The following is a 21,807-nucleotide window of genomic DNA, read 5'->3' as shown; positions in this document are numbered from 1 at the left end:
ACAGTTCCTTTGGTTGTGGACACTGTGATGCAGCTACCATCACAGCTGGCAGGCAGTGCCAGCCAGCTCCCAGTGAGCAGGGGGAGGTTCAGTGATCCCACGTGGCTGGAGGGGTGCTGGGGGCGATGCCAGCTGTGTGCATGGGAAGGGCGGAGGAGAGACGCTGCTCACGAATCTTGGGGCAGTGTCAGTCCCAGTGCTCCATCAGGATGCTTGGAGGTGGCAGGCTGAAGCAGGAGGGTGTCCGAGCAGGGGGGTGTGGGGTCCCACAGCTGAGGAAAAGCAGCTCCTGGCGTGGGGATGGAAGGACGAGGTTTTCCAGCAGCTGTCCTTCTCCAAGCCAAGCGAGCGAGAGAGCAAGCAGCTGCCCACACCTCTCCTTTACCTGTCCCTGATTTTGCAGTGTTCCTCCTCTTCCCCCTGCCCAGAGAGAAACTCCAAAAGGGGATAGGGAGCCTCCCCCTATCACTACCCATCTGGGCATGTCAATGGGAAAAAATTCCAGACAGGGAGGAGAGGGGAAAAAAAGAAAAAAACCAACCCCCAACCAATACCCACCCCACAAATCTTGTTTCCAACAGCTAACTCTGGTGCAACTCCAATAATAAATCGTACTGGTCGTGTGCTTAGTACAGGAAACAGATCTCATGGAGGATGTGCTTTTGAGAATTGAATTTCATTCTTGGGATATTTCAGGCCACCAGGATTATTAACCAATCAAGTTGCAGTCAGGAACATAATCATCCTACGAGTGTATATTGTGCCCTATTCTATGACCACATGTTGGTGACACAGATATGCATAGAATCCTGAGAGCACAACTACGTCCTTTTATGGGCTGAGGTACTCAGAATACTCAACCGTTTGTACCAGGAACTTTAGTAAAGTAAGTATCCTTTGTAATATGATCAGGGGCCAGTGTAAGGTTTCTGAAGGTAAAAGAAATGCTTGCCTAAAGGCAGGCAATGTACCTGAACAAACGACAGTGACATGCCTTGGGCATTGACAAAGAGCAAACCTCGTCCCTCTCGTAGGGATACCCGCAGCTCCGGCCCCTGCCCACCCGCTCTGTCGGCAACACGAAGGCTTCAGCACAACCACCAAAGGCCAAGGGGCTTCTGGCCATTTTCCCTGCAGCACTGCACGCCTGGGGAGCTTGCTGAGCACAAGCACCCTTCTCCCCCTCTCCCCAGTGCTCTGCAGACTCTGGGCAGAAAATGAAAAATGCTGCGAGTCTGTCTATTCTAACACATCCTATATTTCTATAATAAAGTAAAACAAAAAGTAGAACAAACTTGAAGAAAAGAAAAATCCCTGCTGGTACAGGTGGCTCAGCAGACAGAGCTTACAAGATAAGCCCTCTCAGATCTCACTCAGCACAGCCAGGCACTGCCACCCAGATGAGGCCGTCTCCTGCATGCCCCGTGGAATCGGTCTTGCAGCTTCTGCAATGAGGAGTAGGGAGCTCCCTGTATGGCCCGGAGGATGAACGCTGCTTCAACTGAAAGGTTTCTAATGACAGGGCTGCTGTCATTTGCCATGTCTTTGAGGGATGAGTGGAGGGGGAGGGAGCCCGGGCTCACCGGTGAACCTGACAGCCGCCGCTCGCAGGGGCTCCTGTGGGCTCCGCAGGTAGGGCAGGGCCTGGCGCAGGTGCTCGGCCGCTCGGCTCCTGTCCTCTGCCAGCTGCGGAGAGCGGCGGGAGCGAAGGGTCGGGGCGGGCTCTGGCCCTTTGGCAGGCGCTGCCCGCGCCCGGGCCCGGCCTCCCCTGCCCGCACAGCCCTGAGGCGTGGCCAGCAGCCGCTGGCCGGGCTCTGCAGGGGCACAGGGCCGGCTGCTGCCCGGGGAGCCGCGGTGCCAGCCCGCCCCGCAGCCCCGCTGGGCCGGGGCTCCGAGGGCAGCCGGCTCGGGGCCGCAGGAGCCTGGAGAAGAGCTCGTGTGGCCCCTGCCTGCAGCGCTGGGCAGGGCCACAGCTGCCAAGCGCACACAGTGAGCGCCGCGCTCAGGGGGCTTCTCCAGCCTGAGCCTGGCGCTTCCAGGCCGTCCTTACCAGGCACTCGATGAAGCTGTTCCTTCTTCACCAGATTTTCAAGATCCTTCCTCTTCAGGAATTTGGCTGCACAAAATGGTGTTTCCCGTGAGGCCTGGAGAGCAGCAGAGATGCAGAGATGTCCCCGCAGCTCAGGGCACAGGAGCCGTATCCCTGTGCCAAGGCCTGGAGGAGGCTGCAGCCTGCCAGGCACCAGGGCAGGAGGCAGCCGAGCCCCCCCCCAGGAGACCGGGGCAGCCCACGAGTCCTCACCTCTGTCATGTCCGGATTCTCATGGTGGCAGTGGAAGAAGAGTGGGAGCAGGCTCTGCTGCACGTGTTTCTTCAGAGCCTTTTTTCCTTTTTCTAATACTAGAGTCACCAATGTTTGGCAGAGCAATATGGACACCTCCTGCACCTGGCTATTATCCTATATAAAAGGAAGAATAACAGACCTCATCATCGGCTGCCCAGGATGCCCTCTTCATCAGTTGTGCACCAGGCTGCAAATCCACAGGGCACAAAGTGTCCTTGACCCTCCCAGTGGCCGTGGCAGGGGCACTGAACCTTACGTGGGCAAAGAGTGGCAGGATCACCTCTGCCAGCTGCAGGGTGATGGAGCTGGCTATCAGCATGTCGTTTTCCAACACTATAAAGCTGAGTGCCATGACTGTCATCCTAACTGTGTCTCCATCTGTGTCCCGCAGGAGCTCCACAAGGCTTTCAGTCAGGCTGCACATTTTTTCGGCCTGTGTGGAACACAGGTCTGTGAAACCCCACCCTGCTGTGTCAGGCCCTGCAGGCCAAAGGCCTGTCCCAAAGCACTTGGGCAGCTGAACCAGGAGGCAGGAGAGCTGGGAGCAGCTGCCCCAGCACCTGAAGCCAAGGCACGCCCATGGGGCTGCTTTCCCCAGCACAGCTTCAGCCACTTCCCCCTTCTCACCATCCAGGGATCCTCACTGAGATCCAGAAGGGCCCTGAGTGCCAGGCGTCGCCTCTCCCTGCACTTGCACTGCAGGCGCGGTGACAGGATTTGTAGGACGCGTTTAGCAGTGCGTTCACTCAAGTCCTGATACTTGAGGATCTGAAAGGCACAGGGCAGTGACAGGGGACACACAGGAGCCCAGAACCGCACAGGGCTGGGCCCAGACAGCAGCACAGGGCACGGGCACTGTCCCAGGCAGCTGTGGCTACGAGAGGACAGAGAGCTGAGAGGCAGCTCAGGGAGACAGTGCTGCCATCAGGCTCACCTCCACAAGGAATGCCAGGGCAGGCAGGTCCCAGCGTGGCTCCTGTGTGCTGAGCAGCCTGAGCAGGTAGCAAAAGATCCGGGAGCACAAGGGTTGGGAGACACAGGATATCTCCCTGGCCGGAGTAAAAGTACCCAAGACTGTGAGCCAGGGGGACAAACCTCTCCCAGGACTGATTCCCTGATGTCTGGTCATTCCCCACCATCCTGCAAGGGGCCTAGGCCATTTGAGAGGTAGGTCCTTGTTGGCACCATCTTTTCCCTGCCTTTTCCAGTCTGCTTGGCCATTCCTCAGTGACAAGGCCCTCTGGCCCATGAGCACGGCTACAGTGTGGAGCACCTGGGGCACAGAGCACAAATGACAGAAGCAGTGAAGAGAAGGGGATCTCACCTGGCCAGCAGACCCATGGCATAATGCTGGGTGTCAGCACACAGCAGCATGTCCCAGCTGTGGTTGTGCTCCATTGCCTTCACCACACCTTCACACTGAATTTTCAAGGAACAAAAGTCAACTCACTTCTCCAAATTTGCCCAAACAAATGAGTAGATTGCAAAATGGCTACTCCTCCTCCTGGTACAGATATCTAAGTGGCTCCTAAAGTACAGCTGTCCCCTCTTCTTCCCTGTGGGACAATCAAGACCAGCAACAGAATAAATCACAGCTATTCCTTCTGCCCTCCCTAACCAAAGCTGGGCCAAAGCACAGATGCTGCCTTCAAACTGACTCCGATTCCAGCCTAGACCTCTCACCTTCCAGACAACTCCTTCCCTGAGACTCCCACCAACACCAACCCCCCTAAACAGCCGCACAGAAGCCCTCAACAGCCCACCAGGACCCCCAGCTGTCCCCATCCCTCTGCAAAGCTTTCCCAGCCTCCAGCAGAGTCCCTGGTTCCCTGCAGGTGCTGTGGGATGGCACTCAGGAGGATCTGTTCCAGGGCCTGTCCTGGTAGCAAGCTCAGGCTGCCAGGCCTGTGGTTCCTGGATCATCCTTCCCACCAACCCTTCCTGTGCATGGCTCTTACATTCACACACTGGCACTCAGCTCGAACTTGTGCACTTGAGCAGGACTGCTGGGAAAGGATAGAGAGCAGCCTGGCAAGCTCCTTCTCCAGCTCCCTCTTCACTCTTGGGGGAGGTAGAACATTCCACAGGAAAGCACCTGGTACCTCCACAGACCCAGGATCCATGCAGGAACAGACAAGGACCTGAGATATGTGATATGAAAAAGCTCTTTGTCAGTAACTGTTCACATTTGTTCTGTCTGTTGCTTTATTAGCCATGATGTAAAACAATACTCAGTCACGTACAGAGGCACCCACCTACACAGCTCTTTCACAGAGTGTGGGTTAAAGTCTCAGGGGTGGCTTGCAAAGGTGGTTTGGAGTCTCACCTACACAGTCCTGGGTCAGGGGATAGAGTCCCTAGGTGGGTGAGAGTCCCTGAGGTTGAGAGTGGTATGCTGACAGGAATTTGGCCTGGGAGCTGGTTTCGGGCTTTTATTAAGTGTGGTATTATAGTGTGTGCTTGTGTGTGTGCCTGTGTTAAGTCTTTCACTGCAACATTGTTTATTCCCTGCCTTTGTTAAAGTAAGGAAGGGAACGGGATCGACATTGTGTTACCTTTTCCTTTGGGTAGGGAATGCTATAAATTGGAATAGAAAGAGTCAGAAAATGGAGTGTGTTTTCCAAGGTTCATCTCTAGGAATACAAGAAGAGAAGACAAGAGTCTCAGAGGAAGAGAGCATTCTGTGATCTTGCAGATATGAAATTGAAATTGGTTCAGCATCTAGAGATCTTAGGAGCAAGTTGTGGAGGACATAGGTCGGTGGCAGCCTAGCTGGGAATTTTGTCCAGCAACAGGATGGTATCTTTTGGGTTCTAGGAAGATGTTAAGTGCTCACACAATTTTCTAGGTTGTGGGAAAGCCCCAGAGTACCCTTTTGTGTGGTATGAAAGAGTGTGAATGTGTGGAACCACATTTCCATTGCTGCCATGAGGGGCTTGGCTGGTGAAGGATGAAGCCTGTGGCGAGGAAGAACAGAGTGACTGACACCAACGTGACTTGTCACCTGACACGAGGCAAGTGCAGTAGCTCTACCTGCATTTCCACTTTCCCATGACAGGAGTGGCAGGGAAAGCAAAGTGACTGATGCCCTATCCTCCTTGTAACCCTCCCATACCTTGGTTGTTGCATAAGGGGCATAGAGATTGTAGTCCTTTTGTTTATAGACATTGCTGCAGTTGCAGGAGAGAATATTGGTGCAGCCCAAAGATGCCCTGTGTGTACCAATTGTGATGTAAAAGTAACAGGAGCAAGGAGGAGAGAGAAAACAATAATGTATAAGGTCCAGTGTGGAAACTTAAGTATCATCAAAAATCAACAGAGTGTAAGAGGAGATGAACAGAGGATGTGCACGTCAGCCAGCAGGGCAATAGATCCGAATCCCCTGGGATGCATATTGAAATGATGGAAAAAGACAAGAAGGTCACCAGGGGGCACAGAGACTAAGAAATCCCTCACTGCATATTGTGATAAATAGGGGACCCTTTATAAATGAGAAGACAGGCACAAGAAGCCAATAAACTGAACCCTGAGTTATAATATCTTGATGCAGTTCCTGCTATTTTTGGGAAAAGAAGGAAAATGGGGTGAGGCTGTATACCCAAATATGTATTTTTTATCCAAAGGATCACCCTGAATTGCAGCAGAAGTGTGGTTTTAATTTGGCCCCAAGGGATCCTTTAGTGTTTGCTTTGGAAAAAGATCACAAAAGAAAAGGAAAGGGAGGACTTAGGTGTTGTTCTGCATGTTCAATAGGATAAAGGTATTTAAAATAAAGAGAGAATGAGGAAGGAATGGAGGATTTTGGTTGCTCCTTGTGAGTCATGGGAAGAGGGAGAACCGGGAAGGCATTTGAAATCCCTGGTAAATATTGCTGAGAAAATTGCCTTTGAGCCTCCCTTCCTCTCCAGAATCTGGAAGAGGAAGAACTCAAAGTATAGAACTAAAGGCAGAAAGGAAGTCGTGGTATTGTCACCATTCAGTGTCCCCCCCTTGGACTCGTTTGCAAGGGCTGGGAGGAAGATCACCATCTTTTTGGGAGATGGTCATTCAGGTACGGTTATGGGAGGTGTCTTGGGATGCAGTGCAGGATGTGTCCAGCAATGTGTGTTCTGTCCCCATCTGTTGAGCTGGGTGGGGCGGTGACCCTTATCCCGTTAAATGGGACTGCTGCCAACACCCTGACTGATGGGGTGTCAGGTTGTACTCTGATTCTGTCAGTGTTTTTGGGATTCTCCTGTGTTTCTGTTTTAATTTTCCTAGTAAAGAACTGTTATTCCTAATTCCCATATCCTTGCCTGAGAGCCCCTTAATTTCAAAATTATAATAATTTGGAGGGAGGGGGTTAACATTCTCCATTTGAAAGAGAAGCTTCTGCCTTTCTTGGCAGATGCCTGTCCTCCTAACCAGGACAGGAGGCAACAGGACCTCTGAGTCTCTTAGAAACCTGAAAATCTGTGCTATTCAATACTGGGATGATCCATCAGGAGTAGGCGAAAGATTCAGGGTATTTGTTAAAGACCTGGACCCAGACTGGGAGGATATAGATGCCAGATGTAAAGCTAGATGCTTTAAGAGACCCATGGAAAGTGCTGGTATTAAAAACTGCATGGAATTATGGAAGAGCCAGGCTATGGGCAGGAGAAAGTACAGAAGAAGCATGGCCTCTCCCAAAACCTCCCTGGGACTGTAATAATTCTGGTCACTATCAACTCCTGCTGAGCTATTGGGAATGGGTTAGTTTTGGAAAATGGTATCCCTAAGGCTGTAATTTGGAGTGTGCTATAGGAAGTGAAACAAGGGCCTCTTGAAATCCCAACTGAATTCTGGAATTAATTATGGAAAGCCATGTGTAAATACACTGCTCTACAGCCATCAGGTGATCATGGCAAAAATCAGCTTATTTCCTTTTTCCTGGGCCAATCCTCTAATGACATTAGGCAGAAATCAAAAATTAAAAAGGGAAAACATAGTACAGAAAAAGTGAAGAAGAGGCATAATGAGTTGATAGAAATTGTAATCAGGTAGAGCATAAGCAACTGCAGGAAGGAATGAGTAACACTCCTATTGCAGCCCTTAGAGGAGAGCCACCCAAAGGCTCCTCCTCAGGACAAAGAAATGACCAGTGTCATTTCTTAATTTCTTAAACTCTGCACCACTCAGCGTGCTTGTTGTAAGAAAGAAGGGCATTAAAGGAGAGACTGCCCACAACTCAAACCCAAGGCGGTTGCAGAACTGAAGCAAAGCAAGGGCCGACTGGAGGACCTGGAGGACTGGATCCCCCCAGAAAATCCTCTCCTGAAAAGAGGACTGGAAGAAAAGATGAGGAAAATGAAATGTTTGGGGAATACGGGTGCAACACATTCTGCATTAAATGTAAAGGTGGGAGAAACTGATCCTGGTCAAGTTGTCCGTGTTACTGGAGCCACAAGTCAAGAGAGGAAGGTGTCCGTTTTAAAACCACCATCTTATAAACTGGGAAAAAAAGTAGGAATACCTCAGTTCCTATATATTCCTACATCCCCAAAACTCCTCCTAGGAAGGGGTTTGTTGGAGAAATTACAGGCTGAAATGATGTTTAGCCCTAGTGAAGTTCTGTTCAAAGTCAATGACAAAGAAGTAATAATGCTCTAAGTCTGGCTTTCAGTACAGATTTGTCCAAAACAGAAGAGGCACCAGAAGTTCTTAGTCTGAAAGTTTGGGTGGATGGGGCCCCTAGTAAGGCCACAGTAGCATAACCTGTAATCATTAAATTAAACTTGGAACATGACCCATAAGAATTAAACAATATCCACTTAAGGTAGAAAACATAAAAAGTGTTGTCTATCACAGTCAATTTTCTAAAATTGGAGTTGTTACTAGAATCTCTGAAACTGAATGTAATGCAGCCATTTTACCTGTATGAAATCCTGATGGCTTGAACTACAGTCTGGTTCAATCCCTACAGGCTCTTAACAAAATAGCTGGAGATCTCCACCCAGTGGTTGCAAATCCATATGCCTTGCTAACCAAATCAAAAAATGAATGTGTCACATCTCAAGGATGCTTTCTTTTGTATACCCCTGGACCCTGGCAGCCAAAAGCTGTTTGCCTTTGAATGGGGAAATCCAGAGACCGGAAGGACAACTCACTTTACATGGACTGTATCATCACAAAGGTTCAAGAATAGTCCAGACATATTTGGAAAACAGTTTGCTAAGGACCTTGAAAATTGGGTAAACTTGTCAATGTTGCTATCGAGCTAGGATGCAGTGAAAAAGTACAGCAACATGGCTTTCTTGTGAGGCAGAAATGAAGCAGAAGCAAAAGTCTTTCTTAAAGAAGCAAGCACACTTTTATAAACTAGATCGTGGGACTGAGGATAGACTAGATTTCATTGGTGCAAGGAAAGTAACACCCCTTGTAAACATGCTTTCACTAAAACGTTGTGTTTTCCACTTACACTTCAGTGCACAAAAGCAGCTGCCAGCTTTGTTATTAATTTTTTGTCTTTCTCTTATGTTTTCCTTTGAGCAGCCTGAGAAAATTCAAGCTCCTTTTTCCCTGGCTTTGTCCAGTATCCCACATGTCCACGAAAGGAATCATGTGACAATAGATAGATGATCTACATACAGTCACTGAAACAAAAGAAAAAAAAAAAAACCTCTTTGGAATGGACAGTAAACTTATGAAATTACTTGGGACAAAGTGGATAGAAGGTATCCAGAAATCAAGCTGAAATAATCAAACAAGAAGTCACTTACCTAGCATACAAAATATCCCAAGGGCAGCAGGGACTAAGACAGGAATGCAAAGGAACCATACACTGCACCCCACTCCCTACTAATGCCAAAGAATTGAGAACCTCTCTGGGAATGACTGGAGGCTGTATTAACTGTGGTGTGAACTGTGGGCTGCTGGTTAAGCCACTGTACCAGCTGTTCTAAACAATCCCAGAGACCTGGAATGGACGTCCAAAGGTAAGAAAGCCTTTCAAAATCTGAAGGAGGAATTGAAAAGAGCACCTGCTCTGGGCCTGCCAGATGTCTCGGAACCATTTTAGCTTTTCTATTTTGAGAGGCAAGGGATGGCTTTAGGAGCACTGGCTCAAACAATTGCCCATACAAGATAGGAGCAGCACACTTTTCAAAACAACTGGGTGAGGTCAGTAGGGGATGGCCTGACTGTCTGCGAGCAGTTGCTGCTCTTGTTTCAAATGCCCAGGAAGACTGGAAATTCACTCTAGGTCAACAAATAACTGTGTTTGTCTCACATTCAGTGGCAGCAGTTCTTGAGCAAAAGGGTGGGCATTGGCTTTCACTCTCAGCATTCCTTAAATATCTTGCAGTTTTGGTGCAGCAACATGGAATTACAAAACTAAACTCTTCTCTAGTTAATCCAACAGCCATTCTTGGCTGAGAGAGACGAGGAACATTTGTATCATAAAAATCAAAACCATTAAGTCCATTTTATACCAGCAACCCAGATCTTAAAGAAACCTCAATTTCAGGAGCAGAATGTCAGTACACAGATGGGAGTGGCTTTGTAAGATGAACCAAAATCAGGATGTACAATTAGCACTGAGCAATAGGGGATAGAAGCCCTACCTCTAGGAGTCAGCTCAGAAGGCAGAGAAAATCACTTTAACCTGTGCCATCTGACCAGCCTGAGGAAAAAGCATCAAGTGATGAACAGTTTCCAAGTATGGCTTCAGAGTAATACATGCCCATGAATGCGTTCAGAAAGAAAAGGGACTATTGACAGCTCAAGGAAAGCAGATAAAGTATTCTGAGGAAGTCTTAAAATTGTCGGAGGCAGCACTTCTACCTCAAGAGGTTGCAATTATGCAAACCAAAGGACATCAGAAAGGAGAAATAGACCCCAAAAGACATAACAGGTTGGCTGACCAGGCTGCAAAAGAGTAGCTGAACAAAGCCATGCTGAGATTCAGGCAGTAATTCCCAAAGGTAAGGAACAATATGACAATGATATATATTGTATCCTCAGAAAGATGCAGAAATAGCAAAGAATTTGCGAGCAGAACAAAACCATAATGTTTCTGGAACACATCAGAGAGAGATAGTTATGCCTGAAAGAGTATTATGAAAATTAATTGAAGATGACATAATCGTATGCACTGGGAAGGCGATGCCTTACATAATTATTTGATAAGGACAATAGTAAGATGCAAGCTGTACTCTAGTGTAAAGCAGGTAACCCAAGGCTGTGAAACAAGGTCTCAGAACCAATCCACAGACTAGGACTAGTGTTGAGCTTGGCACAATAGACAAGGGACAATATCCTGGACTACACTGGCAAAATGACTTTTCTGAATTGCCAAGAAAAGGGGGGTATAAATACCTTCCAGTATTAACTGATAGCTTCTCAGTGTGACCTGAGGCATTCCCAACTCAAACAAATAAAGGCAAAGAAGACATCAACATTTTGTTAAACAACATAATGCCCCGGTTCAGAGTGCTCTTAGACATCTCCACCCATTGAGTACCACATTTCCTAGCAAGTATTGCACAGCAATTCTGCAACAGTCTCTAAATCAACTGGCACCTACACATACTGTGGTATTCCAGGTCAAGCAACCATCACCAAAGAAGAATTATACCCCAACCCTAAACCTTGGGAGGCATTTGTTTAAGTTGTGGTGATCCCCCCCAAAAAAGGTTCCAAAGAGTTATTAGATTGCCTATGTTAATGCCTCATACATATTCCTTACCCTCATTTCCCAGCTAATTATCACCACTCCCAGTTCCTAGAATGTTCTCCCTTTCTTGGTGTTCCAACCAGCCTACCCCATTGCACCCTACCTTCCCTTACTCCACCTCTGCACCACTTTCCCCTATACCCATTGGACCCTAACCTCAACTCCACCCCTTCTCTTGCCCCATAGTTACACCCTGAGCCTCCCTCTATCTCTGTTTTTGACCACTGGCTCCTGAAGAGACCTTGTTCCCTTGGTCACATGTGTTCGGATTTTTGGGCCTTGTCCTACATTTATTTTCATTATTATTAAAGTGTTTGGGGTTGCTGAATCATGGTCGCCGTACCATTCTTTTGTTTTTGCCACTTTTGCCCTGATATCTGCAAACCCTAAAAAATATTGCCAAGGACCACCCTCACCCCTTATAATTCTGTACTGGCCCCATGCCAGCGGCCAGGTGGAAAAGATGAATTATCCAATACAACAACAGACAGTCAAAACTGGACAAGAGGCCAACACACCTTGGCCCCTGGCCCTACCTTTGGCTTTATTATGGATTTGAGTATGGTCAAGAACAGAAGAAAAGCTGAATGCCTTTGAAATACTACATAGAATACCAGATAGCGTAACTATGAAGGGGAAGATACTGTACAAGTTGGGGAGGGGTATCTCCAGGACTGTGTTGTCCAACTAACACAACAGCTGCAGCAAGGTAATCAAGAGATTTCGAGCACATGAGCAAGAGGGTGCTCCTCTCCACAAATCCAGCCTGGAGACTAGATATACGTAAAATCCCCAAGGGAAAGTGCCTTTTGCCAAAATGGAAAGAACTCTATTAGTACTTTTAATCACTTCTACAGCCTTTAAAGCTGAAAGCGTTAACCTCTTGGATACCTAATTCCAGAATCAAAAGACTTCTGCAAAAGGCAAGTGGAGTCCAAAAAGTAGACCTCAGAAAGAGCAGGAGAAACCAACGTGTTTCATATGGTCATCGTCTTCCTGATACTTCTAATTGGAATGCAAGCCACAGTAGATGACTGTCACCATCAAGATCTCCTTGACTTGCAAGATCCTGGCGGAGGGAACACTCAAAAATATTCAGGACCTAATGGGCTGAAAGGGGCTGGAAAGGTAAAACCACTTTATGCCGTTTTAAGGATTAGTAACGAGCAGTTGAAGATTGAGGAAAGCCTGACTTCATGCCTGCCTTTGTTGTCCCACCTGAGAGTAACATCCCTATGGCTTGTAAATTTGAAACTCACAAACCTCTTGTAAGAGATTACTACAATGACCATGCACATCTGTGACCTTCCTAATGAGCAGTGTGTGTACTCAATTTCATGTGATTCCTATCAGGATTTTTGCACTATGCAAATTAAAATGGGACACTATAACCTAGTGCAAGGTAGTCCCCTTCTTCGGTGACACATAGTTGAGAAGACCCTCAGAGCCCACCAGGAATCCCACCCAACAAATCTGGTTTCCAACAGCCAAATCTTTTGCAAGTCCAAGAATAAATTGTACTGGTCGTGCACTTAGTACATGGAACAGATCTCATGGAGGATGTGCTTTTGAGAATTGAATTTCACTCTTGGGACATTCCAGGCCATCAGGAATATTAACCAGTCAAGTTGGAGAGGTAGCAAAGAGCATATCGTGCCCAATTCTATGACCATATCTTGGTGACCCAGATATGCATGGAATCCTGAGAGCACAACTACGTCCTTTTATGGCCTGAATTAATAATCAGCCAAGGAAGCCTCTCCCTGACATCCCATACCCGGGCCCCAGGTTTACATATGGGGCCCTCTGTTCCCCTCAGAAGGGACTCACCTACTACCACTACCCTTCTCTTCTTGTTAGTGTCAGAGGTGGTGATCTGTCGAACAGGTGCACTGTAATTGGGCCCAATGGGCAGATCATTCTCTTCTACTCCATCTGGCAGGCTCTCTAAATCCAGGGCTTCTTACCTATGCTGGAGTGGCACCTGGCAAGGTGATGGGGGCCAGGAGGAATGTTTATTATGATCTCCCCTAGTAGGGACCCATTTCCATTCCCCTTCGCCCACCAGGTGTCCTCCTATTGCCTGATGGGGGGACACGGGAGTCCTCTGACTCCTGGTGGGCCTCCCTCAAGGATGCAAGGGCAGAACTCCACCAATCTATTTCCTTTTCACTTCCCCTATTACTCCTTTGTCTTCCAGCTCAGCCACCATTAAAAGGAGATAATCCAGCTGTTCACACCGCAGGCAGGCTTCTTCTGCAACATCCCCTGGAACTGCTGATAAGCTCAAACACTACACAGGAAGGGTCTGGACAGATGCATCCTTTTTGGAGGCTTCTACTCGGTCACATATGCTTGTACGAACTGCAGTTTTCAATCATGTAGAAACTATTATTAACAAAAAACCCAAACCCCATCAGTTGGAGTTCAGAATGCAAGAAGTTCTCAGAATGTTGGGCCTGAACTCAAAGTCTGGAAAAGAACACAGGACTTGAACTGAGGCGCTGGGAAAAGATTCCAAGCTTAGGTGCTAGAAATAACAATATAGATTTAAAGCTTAAAGCAAACATGTTGAGTAGAAAAAAGTTTAGTTAATAAAGATTAAGATATAGAAAAAGTAAAGCAGGTATAAAGGTGAAAAACTAGCCTTAAGAGTAGATGTATGTGTTAGAACAGGATTGGCTTAGAAAGGTCACACAGCAATTAGATGAAATTTCTTAGTATTGGAATAGAAACATGGATATCCTTGTCGGCAGTGTTATATGTTAATAAGTCCTTAAATGATCATGTAGCCATAAGTCTCGTGACTTCTGGTCACGGTTTCAATACCTGTTACAAGAACTCATGTTTTCTGTAGAAGATAAGAAAATAAATGTCACTTTCTAAGCAACTAGAAGCCTGGTCTTTGTGCCTAATTCAGAATAAGAAAGAATACCGGTGGAAGATGATAAAGGGGGAGAAAAAAAGCCCACACTCACCAACCAACAGAAACACAAACAAATTAGAAACCCCAATAGCAGCAGGAAACCTGCAACCCAGCCTGCTTGCCCTGCCTGCACAAACTGCTTTCAGAACAGGCACTCCAGCTCCAGCTCCTGTTCCCCCAAGTGTGTTTCCAGGTGCTGGTTCAGACGTGCAGCCCCAGGCCCTCTGCAAACACAAGCTGCCCGCTGCCTCTTCACCTGCCTACACTCCTGCCTGCGCTCACGGCAGCAAAACCAGGCTGTTCCCAGCCAGAGACCAGGCCCTGCTCCTGCAGGATGCTCTTGCCAGCACCTTCCAGGACTCTGTGCTGGGCACGCAGCACTTTCCATGCTGGCTCTGAACAGCCTTTGGCACACAGAGCACAACCTGGCTGGCTCTGCCACCAGCACACCCCAAGCACAGGCGGAGGAGGAAGAAGAAGCGAGGGCTGTTTTGCTGCCATCCCCAGGAGAGACTGGAAGGGTGCCCTCCCTCTGGTCCCACTTGCTTGGATTTCTGACTGGGTCTGAGGCAGGGGCTGCCATTCCTCACTTGTGGGGACCAGAACCGCACCAGGATCCCGGCACTGCCTGGCAGCGCTCCGGACACTGGCACGGTCACGCGTCCGACTCTCGGGCACTGTGCTGCTGCTTCATTTGCTCTCTGCAACACCCAAAGCTCTCTGTGAAGCCCTGATGCTCTCTGCTTCTGCCCTCTTCCTGACCCTGTGCAGGGATGGAGCTTTGCTGTGCTTTCAGGAAGCTATTCTTGAAACCTGCCAGCATTCCTCCAAGCTCCTTTGCCCTGCATGAGTGCTTGCCATGGAATCCCTCCCAGCTGGGTTCAGAGCATACTCAGGGTGGCTCTTCTAAAACCCAGGGGCTTCAGGCTGCAAAGCAAGACCTTGAACTCCACAGTGTTGTGGAACTGCAGCTTCAGCACAGAGACCCTTCCAGCCTGATCTGCCCTCGTTCCTCTGCATCTCTGCACAGAACACAGCACGGAAGAGAATGGCAGGAGGGGCCTGTGAGTCCCAGGGCTCTGGATTTGTGCTGCTCTAGCTGCACAGAGATGCAGGCAAAGTGAAGAAGCCAAACTGTTTATTGATGAAAGGCAAAGCAAAGGGATGAGCTGGGAAGGAAAAAAGGGGATGGGGAGCATCTGAGGGCTTCAGGGAGGGAGCTGTCTAAAGGGACAGAGAGTGGATGGAAAAAGGGGGATGGGCAGGGTCTGACAGCTGGAAGGGGAGAGCAGGCAGGGAGAAGGCTTAGGGAAAAATAACTGTGCCAATCATGCTCTGCCTGGAGCTCCAGCAGCCCAGAAAGGTTATGTCCTCTTCAGTGTCTCTTGGTGTCTTCTTGGGACACTGGTTCACTGGACCTTGAAGATGACTGGGCTTAATTTTGCAGGTTAGAGCATGATGGCGTGGCATCTTGCATCTGCACTTGAGGAGCTGGAAGAGGAAGGAACAGAGCCACGGTCACAGCCTGGATCAGTGGGGACACTAAAAGACCCCCGTGCCAGGGCTACCTCAGCCCGCTCTGGCCATGCCAGGAGGGAGCAGGGACCACCGGGATCAGCCCGAAGCTGCTGGCCAGGAATGCCCCACGTGCCCCTGAAATCTCTGTGTGCTCTGCCCACGCCGCCCCCCGTCCGCACAGGGAGCAGAGCGCTCCAGAGCTGGGGCAGGGATTGCAGCTCCTCCTGCCAGTGGCGCTGCCCTCACCCTCATCGATGAGCCGAGTCTCTCCTTGAGGCCTCCTCAAGCACCGCCCTGCGATCTCTGGGAATACAGAGCTTGTCATGGACCGTGTCCCAGATCCTACAGCTGTAGGACAGGGAGGGAGCCCGGGCTCACCCATGAACCTGACGGCCACCACTCGCAGGGGCTCCTGTAAGCTCCGCAGGTAGGGCAGGGCCTGGCGCAGGTGCTCGGCCGCTCGGCTCCTGTCCTCTGCCAGCTGCGGAGAGCGGCGGGAGCGAAGGGTCGGGGCGGGCTCTGGCCCTTTGGCAGGCGCTGCCCGCGCCCGGGCCCGGCCTCCCCTGCCCGCACAGCCCTGAGGCGCGGCCAGCAGCCGCTGGCCGGGCTCTGCAGGGGCACAGGGCCGGCTGCTGCCTGGGGAGCCGCGGTGCCGGCCCGCCCCGCAGCCCCGCTGGGCCGGGGCTCCGAGGGCAGCCGGCTCGGGGCCGCAGGAGCCTGGAGAAGAGCCCGTGCGGCCCCTGCCTGCAGCGCTGGGCAGGGCCACAGCTGCCAAGCGCACACAGTGAGCGCCGCGCTCAGGGGGCTTCTCCAGCCTGAGCCTGGCGCCTCCAGGCCGTCCTTACCAGGAACTCGACCACCTTCAGTGGCTGCTCTTTCTTCAGCAGCTTCTCAAGATCCCTTCTCTTCAGGAACTTGGCCGCATGAAACAGCGTTTCCCGAGAGGCCTGGAGAGCAGCAGAGATGCAGAGATGTCCCCACAGTTCAGGACACAGGGGCCGTGTCCCTGTGCCAAGGCCTGGAGGAGGCTGCAGCCCAGGAGATGCCAGAATGGAGGCAGCTGAGCCCCCTCCCAGAGATCCACCAGCAGCACACAAAACCTCACCTTCACCAGCTGCCGGTTGTCATCACGGAGGTAGATTGAAAGTGGGAGCAGGCTTTCGTTCACAATTCTTTTCAGGGAGTTTTTTCCCTCATCCACTACCAATTCCATCACCTTACAAAATAGGCGCATGGAGAGCAGCTGCACATGGCCATTGTCCTGAAAGAAAAAGACCTAAGCACCTACTACTGAAGGCCCACCAAGGCAAAGTCCTGAAAATGCAGAGGGCACAAAGTTTCTGAGAAGCACCCAATGCCTGTGGCTTGGGCCGCAGAGCCTTACGTTGTGGAAGAGCTCCAGGAGTGCCTCGGCCAGCTTTGGGGCAGTGATGCTGGATATCAGGATGTCTTTGTTCTGGAGCACGTTGGTGAACACACAGAGTGTCATGTGAACCACCTCTCCATCTGCATCACCCAGCAGCTCCAGGAGGCTTTGAGACAGGCCACACATTTTTCTGGCCTGTGTGGAAGACAAGGCTGTGCTGTGAAGCCATGAATGCCTCCACCAACACCCTCCTGCCACTGCAGCCTCACCCTGCAGCCACAGGGCCCAGCAGCCAAAGGCCTGTCCCAAAGAGCTCAGGGAGGTGAGGCAGGAGAGCTGGGAGCAGCTGCCTCAGCTCCTGAAGCCCAGCCAGCCTGAGGGGCTGCTTTCCCCAACACAGCTTCAGCTGCTGCCCCCTTCTCACCATCCAGGGATCCTTGCTGAGCACCACAAGGCCCCTGAGCACCAGGCGACACCTGTCTCTGCAGGTGCACCTGCTCTCCAAGTGCCTTCTCAGGATCTTCAGGACACTGAGACCATATTGTGTCAAGTCCAGGCACTCAAGGACCTGAAAGGCACAGGACAGTGACAGGGGACACACAGGAGCCCAGAACCGCACAGGGCTGGGCCCAGACAGCAGCACAGGGCACGGGCACCATCCCAGGCAGCTGTGGCTACGAGAGGACAGAGAGCTGGGAGGCAGCTCAGGGAGACAGTGCTGGCCATCAGGCTCACCTCCACAAGGAATGCCAGGAAGGGCATATCCCAGTATGGCTCCTGTGTGCTGAGCAGCCTGAGCAGATGGAGGGCAATGCGCGAACACAAAGGGATCAAGACATGGCGCATCTCCCTGCAAGGGAGGAAAAAGGCAGCAAGACCCTGAGGTGGAGGGGTGGCAATGCTCTCCCAGGACTGACACACAAAGGTTCAATCTTTCCTCAGCATCTGTAGAGGCAATGTGGGCTGTGCCTTTTGGGCTCCTCCTCTCTCAGCCTTTTCCAGACTGCTTGGCCATTCCTTGGTGACAAGGCCCTCTGGCCCATGAGCACAGGTACTGTGTGGGGCACCCCGGGCACACAGCACAAATGTCAAGGACAGAGGGGCAATGGGGGTCTCACCTGGCCAGCAGACCCACGGCATAGTGCTGGGTGTCAGCACAGAGCAGCGTGTCCCAGCCACGCTTGCGCTCCATGGCCATCACCTCATTGTCACACTGTAGTCGGAAGAGCAGGGACTTCATGGTCTGCACTGCAAACCTGTGTGCAGAGCAAAGTCCAGATCACACTGGGAGCACTGGTGCTGGCCACAAGGGCATGGGAAGGACTGGAGGACTGGGACCTGTTGGCCTTGCTGGGAAGGCGATGTTCCTCTTGGCACGCTCTCCAGAAGTTATCAACTTCTTCTGGTGGCATCTGCAGTGTGGTGATGACAACGTGGAAGAGCAGAGCCACAAACAGGCGGGAGGAATAAAGGATCATGGCCTCCCGGCACTCCGGCACCTGGACCATCACCCAGATCACCAGAGTTGCCTGCGAAAGAAGCAGCCCGAGGCAGCGCTCAGTGCCGAGGTGTCCATGGGGCAGGGCCTGAGGGAGAGGCAGGGGGAGCAGCGGGCCTGGTGCCCCCTGAGCCTCTCCCTGGCCCAGGTTTGAGCCCAGTGCCTGAGGCACTGAGAAGATGGAGAGCTGCTGGAGAGGTGACCTGGGGGTGAGCAAGGGCCAGTTCCAGAAACTCACAGACAGGGCAAAAACATCTTCATTGTCTCCATCAGAGGTGAACATTCTGTGCAGAGGCCAGTTCTCCATGACACAGAGCAGAGTTGCCAACACATTCCCCACTGTTGGTCCCGATGAGGCTATGACTCTCCACATCATTGCAGCAGCTCTGTGGGGTTGGAGCTCAGTGTCAGGGGGGTCTCAGTCACAGTACCACGCCCTGTGCAGCTGTGACAGCCCTAGTGCCCTGAGGGGCAGGGAGGGAGCCTGGCAGTTGCAGCAGGCTCAGTTAGCAGAGGGGCCTGAGGGTCCTGGACCTCTCCACCTGTCTGGCAGGCCCCATTGGACAGGCTGTACAGGGCAATGGGCCCTAAAGGCTGCTGAGCCCTGAGCTCTCAAGGGCCACCTGTACCTGTCACACGTTGGAGCACAGCGCAGGAGGGTCAGCACCACGTCAGCAGGGTATTCTCCAGCCAGCCTCAGAATAACAATTTGCAGCCTGGTATCCACAGTTACACGGGACATCAGTCTCTGGTGAATGTTTTTTACCACGGCTGGCACCTGGATTGTGTGGGGAATACTTGGAGCACTGTCCAAGGGAGCAACTTCCCAGATTCCCTTCCCGCTGTACTTTAATGTCTTCAAAGTCTGAAGGCGGAACAGCGGCTGAGCCTTCAAGGGCCACGTGATCCTGGAGCCCTCCAGCCATGGCCCCAGGCTGCTTACCTGCAGCTGAGAAGAAAAATCTCTGTCCTCGAAAAATTCCGTAGTGGGAGAATGATTCACACTGGTAGTGGGGGAAGCATGAAACAGGGTGGGAGTGGGAGAGGAAGTGGGAGTGGTAGTGGGAGTGGGAGTGGGAGTGGTAGTGGGAGTGGTAGTGGGAGTGGCAGTGGGAGTGGTAGTGGGAGTGGGAGTGGGAGTGGGAGTGGGAGTGGGAGTGGTGTCAGCATTTGTGATGTCCTGAGTCTCTTCAATGTCATCAAATGTTATGGCCACGTTTTCAGTCGCTGCCATGTCAGCCTCTGCCCTGTCATCACTCCTTGCAGTGTCAGAATCTTCTGAGTGCTCAGGTGTATCTGGGCTGATATCAGGCTCTGTGCTGACATCAGGCTCAGCTGTGCCCTCCGTTCCTGTGCTGGCCTTTCTACGTTGAACAGGCACAAACTTCCGCAACATCTGCAGGAGAACAAAGGACAGGGAGGAGCGGCAAGTTCAATGGAGTGCTCCAAGCATTGTGCTGGGCTGAGCAGTGACAGCAGGCCCAGCCTAGGTGGGGATGGCTGCAGGTACCTTCAGTGTTCTGCGGAAGCGGCCACGGGTGGGGTCCTGCTCGTGTGTGCTGTCCATGGCTGCACCTGGCAAAGAGCGAGCGCAGCCAGAGCTGAGGGGCTGCGAGAGAGGCTGGAGAACAGAGCCCAGCCCTGCGCTCCCCAGGCAGGGACAGCCCCGGGATGCCCCAGGGGATGGAGCACGGGCACTGTGGGGTGTCTGCCCGGCCCCTCTTCTGTCCTGCCCCTGGGCATGTCCCCAGGGATGGGGCCAAGATGGCAGCAGTCAATAACCCAGTACCCTGCCTCTGCCACTCACCATCCTGCATTGGCTGTATTGGCTCCGGGTCTTCAAGCTGCTCTGCTGGGGCTGCTTCCGACCCTTTCTTCTTTTTCCTACTGAAGATTTTGAAAAGGTTGTGCAATCTGACTGGCATGCCAGAGTCTGGTCTCGGCACCTTCAGACAGATGCTTCAGCAAAGCTCCGGGTCAACGAGTCCTCAAGGGCACCTGCAAAAGAGAAACCTTGGGTAGGCCACGTCACCACGTGCTGTGGTCTGGCCTTAAGGTCACCTGCAGGAGTAGCACTCAGAGAAGCTCCGGGTCGGACAGGAACGAGTGCGCTGTGCGGGGGCTCCTCACGGCACCGCTCTGTCCCGTCCTGTCCCGTCGCGTGCTCCGAGCACTGTGCCGTGGCCGTGTCACCGTCGGCTCTTATATCACCACACGTCACAAAGGGTCCTTTGACACCCTGTCCTGATCCATGCCATGGTGACCATGCTGCACCGTGTCACAAAGGGCCCTTGCACACGCTGCCACCTGCCCTGGGGCTGCCCCCAGCCCACCCAATGTGGCCCATGATGGAAGGAATCCCTCACCCCAAGTGTCTAAGTCAGCCTGACAGGATCTTTAGGAACAGCTCAAACCATCAGCAATCGCTGCCCTGCTCTGCGGGCTCAGGGCAGCAGAAGGAGCCCCCAGGGCTCCGACGCAGCCCCAGCGGGAAGGGCACAGGGCCTTGCACAGAAGCTGGCTCGGCCTCCTTGGGACACGTCCCGGCTGGTGGCCATCCTAAACCCACAGCTGTGACACGGTCAAGGATCGTGTGGGCCAGGGCACAAATGCTGCTCTGACCCCTGGGCCCTGCGAGCACTGAAATCAGTGGGTGTGGCAGAGTCCTTGCCCAAGCAGATCTGCCACCCCCCGAGCCCTGGCAGCGCTGGTGCCTGGCTCCTGCCCCAGAGACCTGTGCCCCGGGGGCTTCTGTGCCAGAGGGAGCCAAATCTCACGTCCACTGGGGGCTGTGCTCCTTCCTACAGGGGCTGTTGGCAGGAGCACCTGGAGCAACTGCTAGCAACACTTGTTGTCTGTCAGATGCTGTTGCTCCTTCCTGGAATGAAGTTTTTCATAGAAGAGATGGGCAGGAGGACCACAACACCATCAGCAGCTCAGTTTCCCAGGACAACTGGATTGTACACAGAGACTATCATGCTTCCCTGTGCTTTTCTGACACTCTTGAGTTCTGGAAATAAAGACTCTGCCCAGCCTGACATTTTGTGCTCCAGTTGCTGCGTGCCTGGCTGTGGCAGCTCATGTCCAAACACAGCTGGGTGCCTGCTGAGCACGGCAATGCTTGACCACAAACAGGGAATTTCCCCAGTGAACATCAAGGTAGAGGCAATGGCAAGTGCAGAGAATAGGGATAACTGGGAGGAAAAGCTGCTCCGTGTCTCTCATTATGGTGCAGCACTGTGAAGGAGCAGCCAAGACGTGCTGGAAGCAGCCGTGTCCTGCCCTTTCCTGCTGTGAGATGGACAAGGGACAGACTTGTGGCCACAGGTCCATGCGACTTGATCTAGGAACAATGGAGGGCCATGCACTGCTAGGGAATGGCCTCCAGCAAGAGCAAAGCAAGAGCTTATAGCAGCAAAGCCTGAGCTTGTGAACCGGACCATCTCCTCACAGAGCTCCT

The 21,807-nt window shown here is 51.7% G+C and overlaps 1 protein-coding gene across 1 annotated transcript; it reads right to left on the bottom strand.

The window, feature by feature from the left end:
- Nucleotides 1-2,091: 2,091 nt before the first annotated feature.
- Nucleotides 2,092-20,411, bottom strand: LOC306804248 (maestro heat-like repeat-containing protein family member 1). The gene is made up of 11 exons (XM_079310565.1): nucleotides 20,155-20,411; nucleotides 19,858-19,922; nucleotides 19,291-19,743; nucleotides 18,977-19,125; nucleotides 18,586-18,733; nucleotides 18,188-18,378; nucleotides 17,968-18,105; nucleotides 3,279-3,393; nucleotides 2,601-3,112; nucleotides 2,303-2,458; nucleotides 2,092-2,144 (listed from the first exon to the last, which is right to left on the bottom strand). The coding sequence occupies exons 1-9, from the start codon at nucleotides 20,270-20,272 to the stop codon at nucleotides 2,756-2,758; spliced, it is 1,734 nt and encodes a 577-aa protein (XP_079166691.1). The 5' UTR covers nucleotides 20,273-20,411; the 3' UTR covers nucleotides 2,092-2,144; nucleotides 2,303-2,458; nucleotides 2,601-2,755.
- Between the last annotated feature and the right edge of the window lie 1,396 nt (nucleotides 20,412-21,807).

Source organism: Erithacus rubecula, assembly GCF_903797595.1.
Source record: "Erithacus rubecula genome assembly, chromosome: 8".
In the NCBI taxonomy this organism is placed as follows: domain Eukaryota; kingdom Metazoa; phylum Chordata; class Aves; order Passeriformes; family Muscicapidae; genus Erithacus; species Erithacus rubecula.
This window is presented reverse-complemented; position numbering and strand designations above follow the sequence as displayed.

What these genes read in the sequence shown, in the direction of transcription:
- LOC306804248 (XM_079310565.1), bottom strand. Translation starts at nt 20,272, where the DNA reads ATGCCAGTCAGATTGCACAACCTTTTCAAAATCTTCAGTAGGAAAAAG. An exon ending in GCTTCCGCAGAACACTGAAG is followed by an intron (nt 19,744 to 19,857) that starts GTACCTGCAGCC and finishes GTTCTCCTGCAG; the next exon opens with ATGTTGCGGAAGTTTGTGCC. An exon ending in ATTTTTCTTCTCAGCTGCAG is followed by an intron (nt 19,126 to 19,290) that starts GTAAGCAGCCTG and finishes CACACAATCCAG; the next exon opens with GTGCCAGCCGTGGTAAAAAA.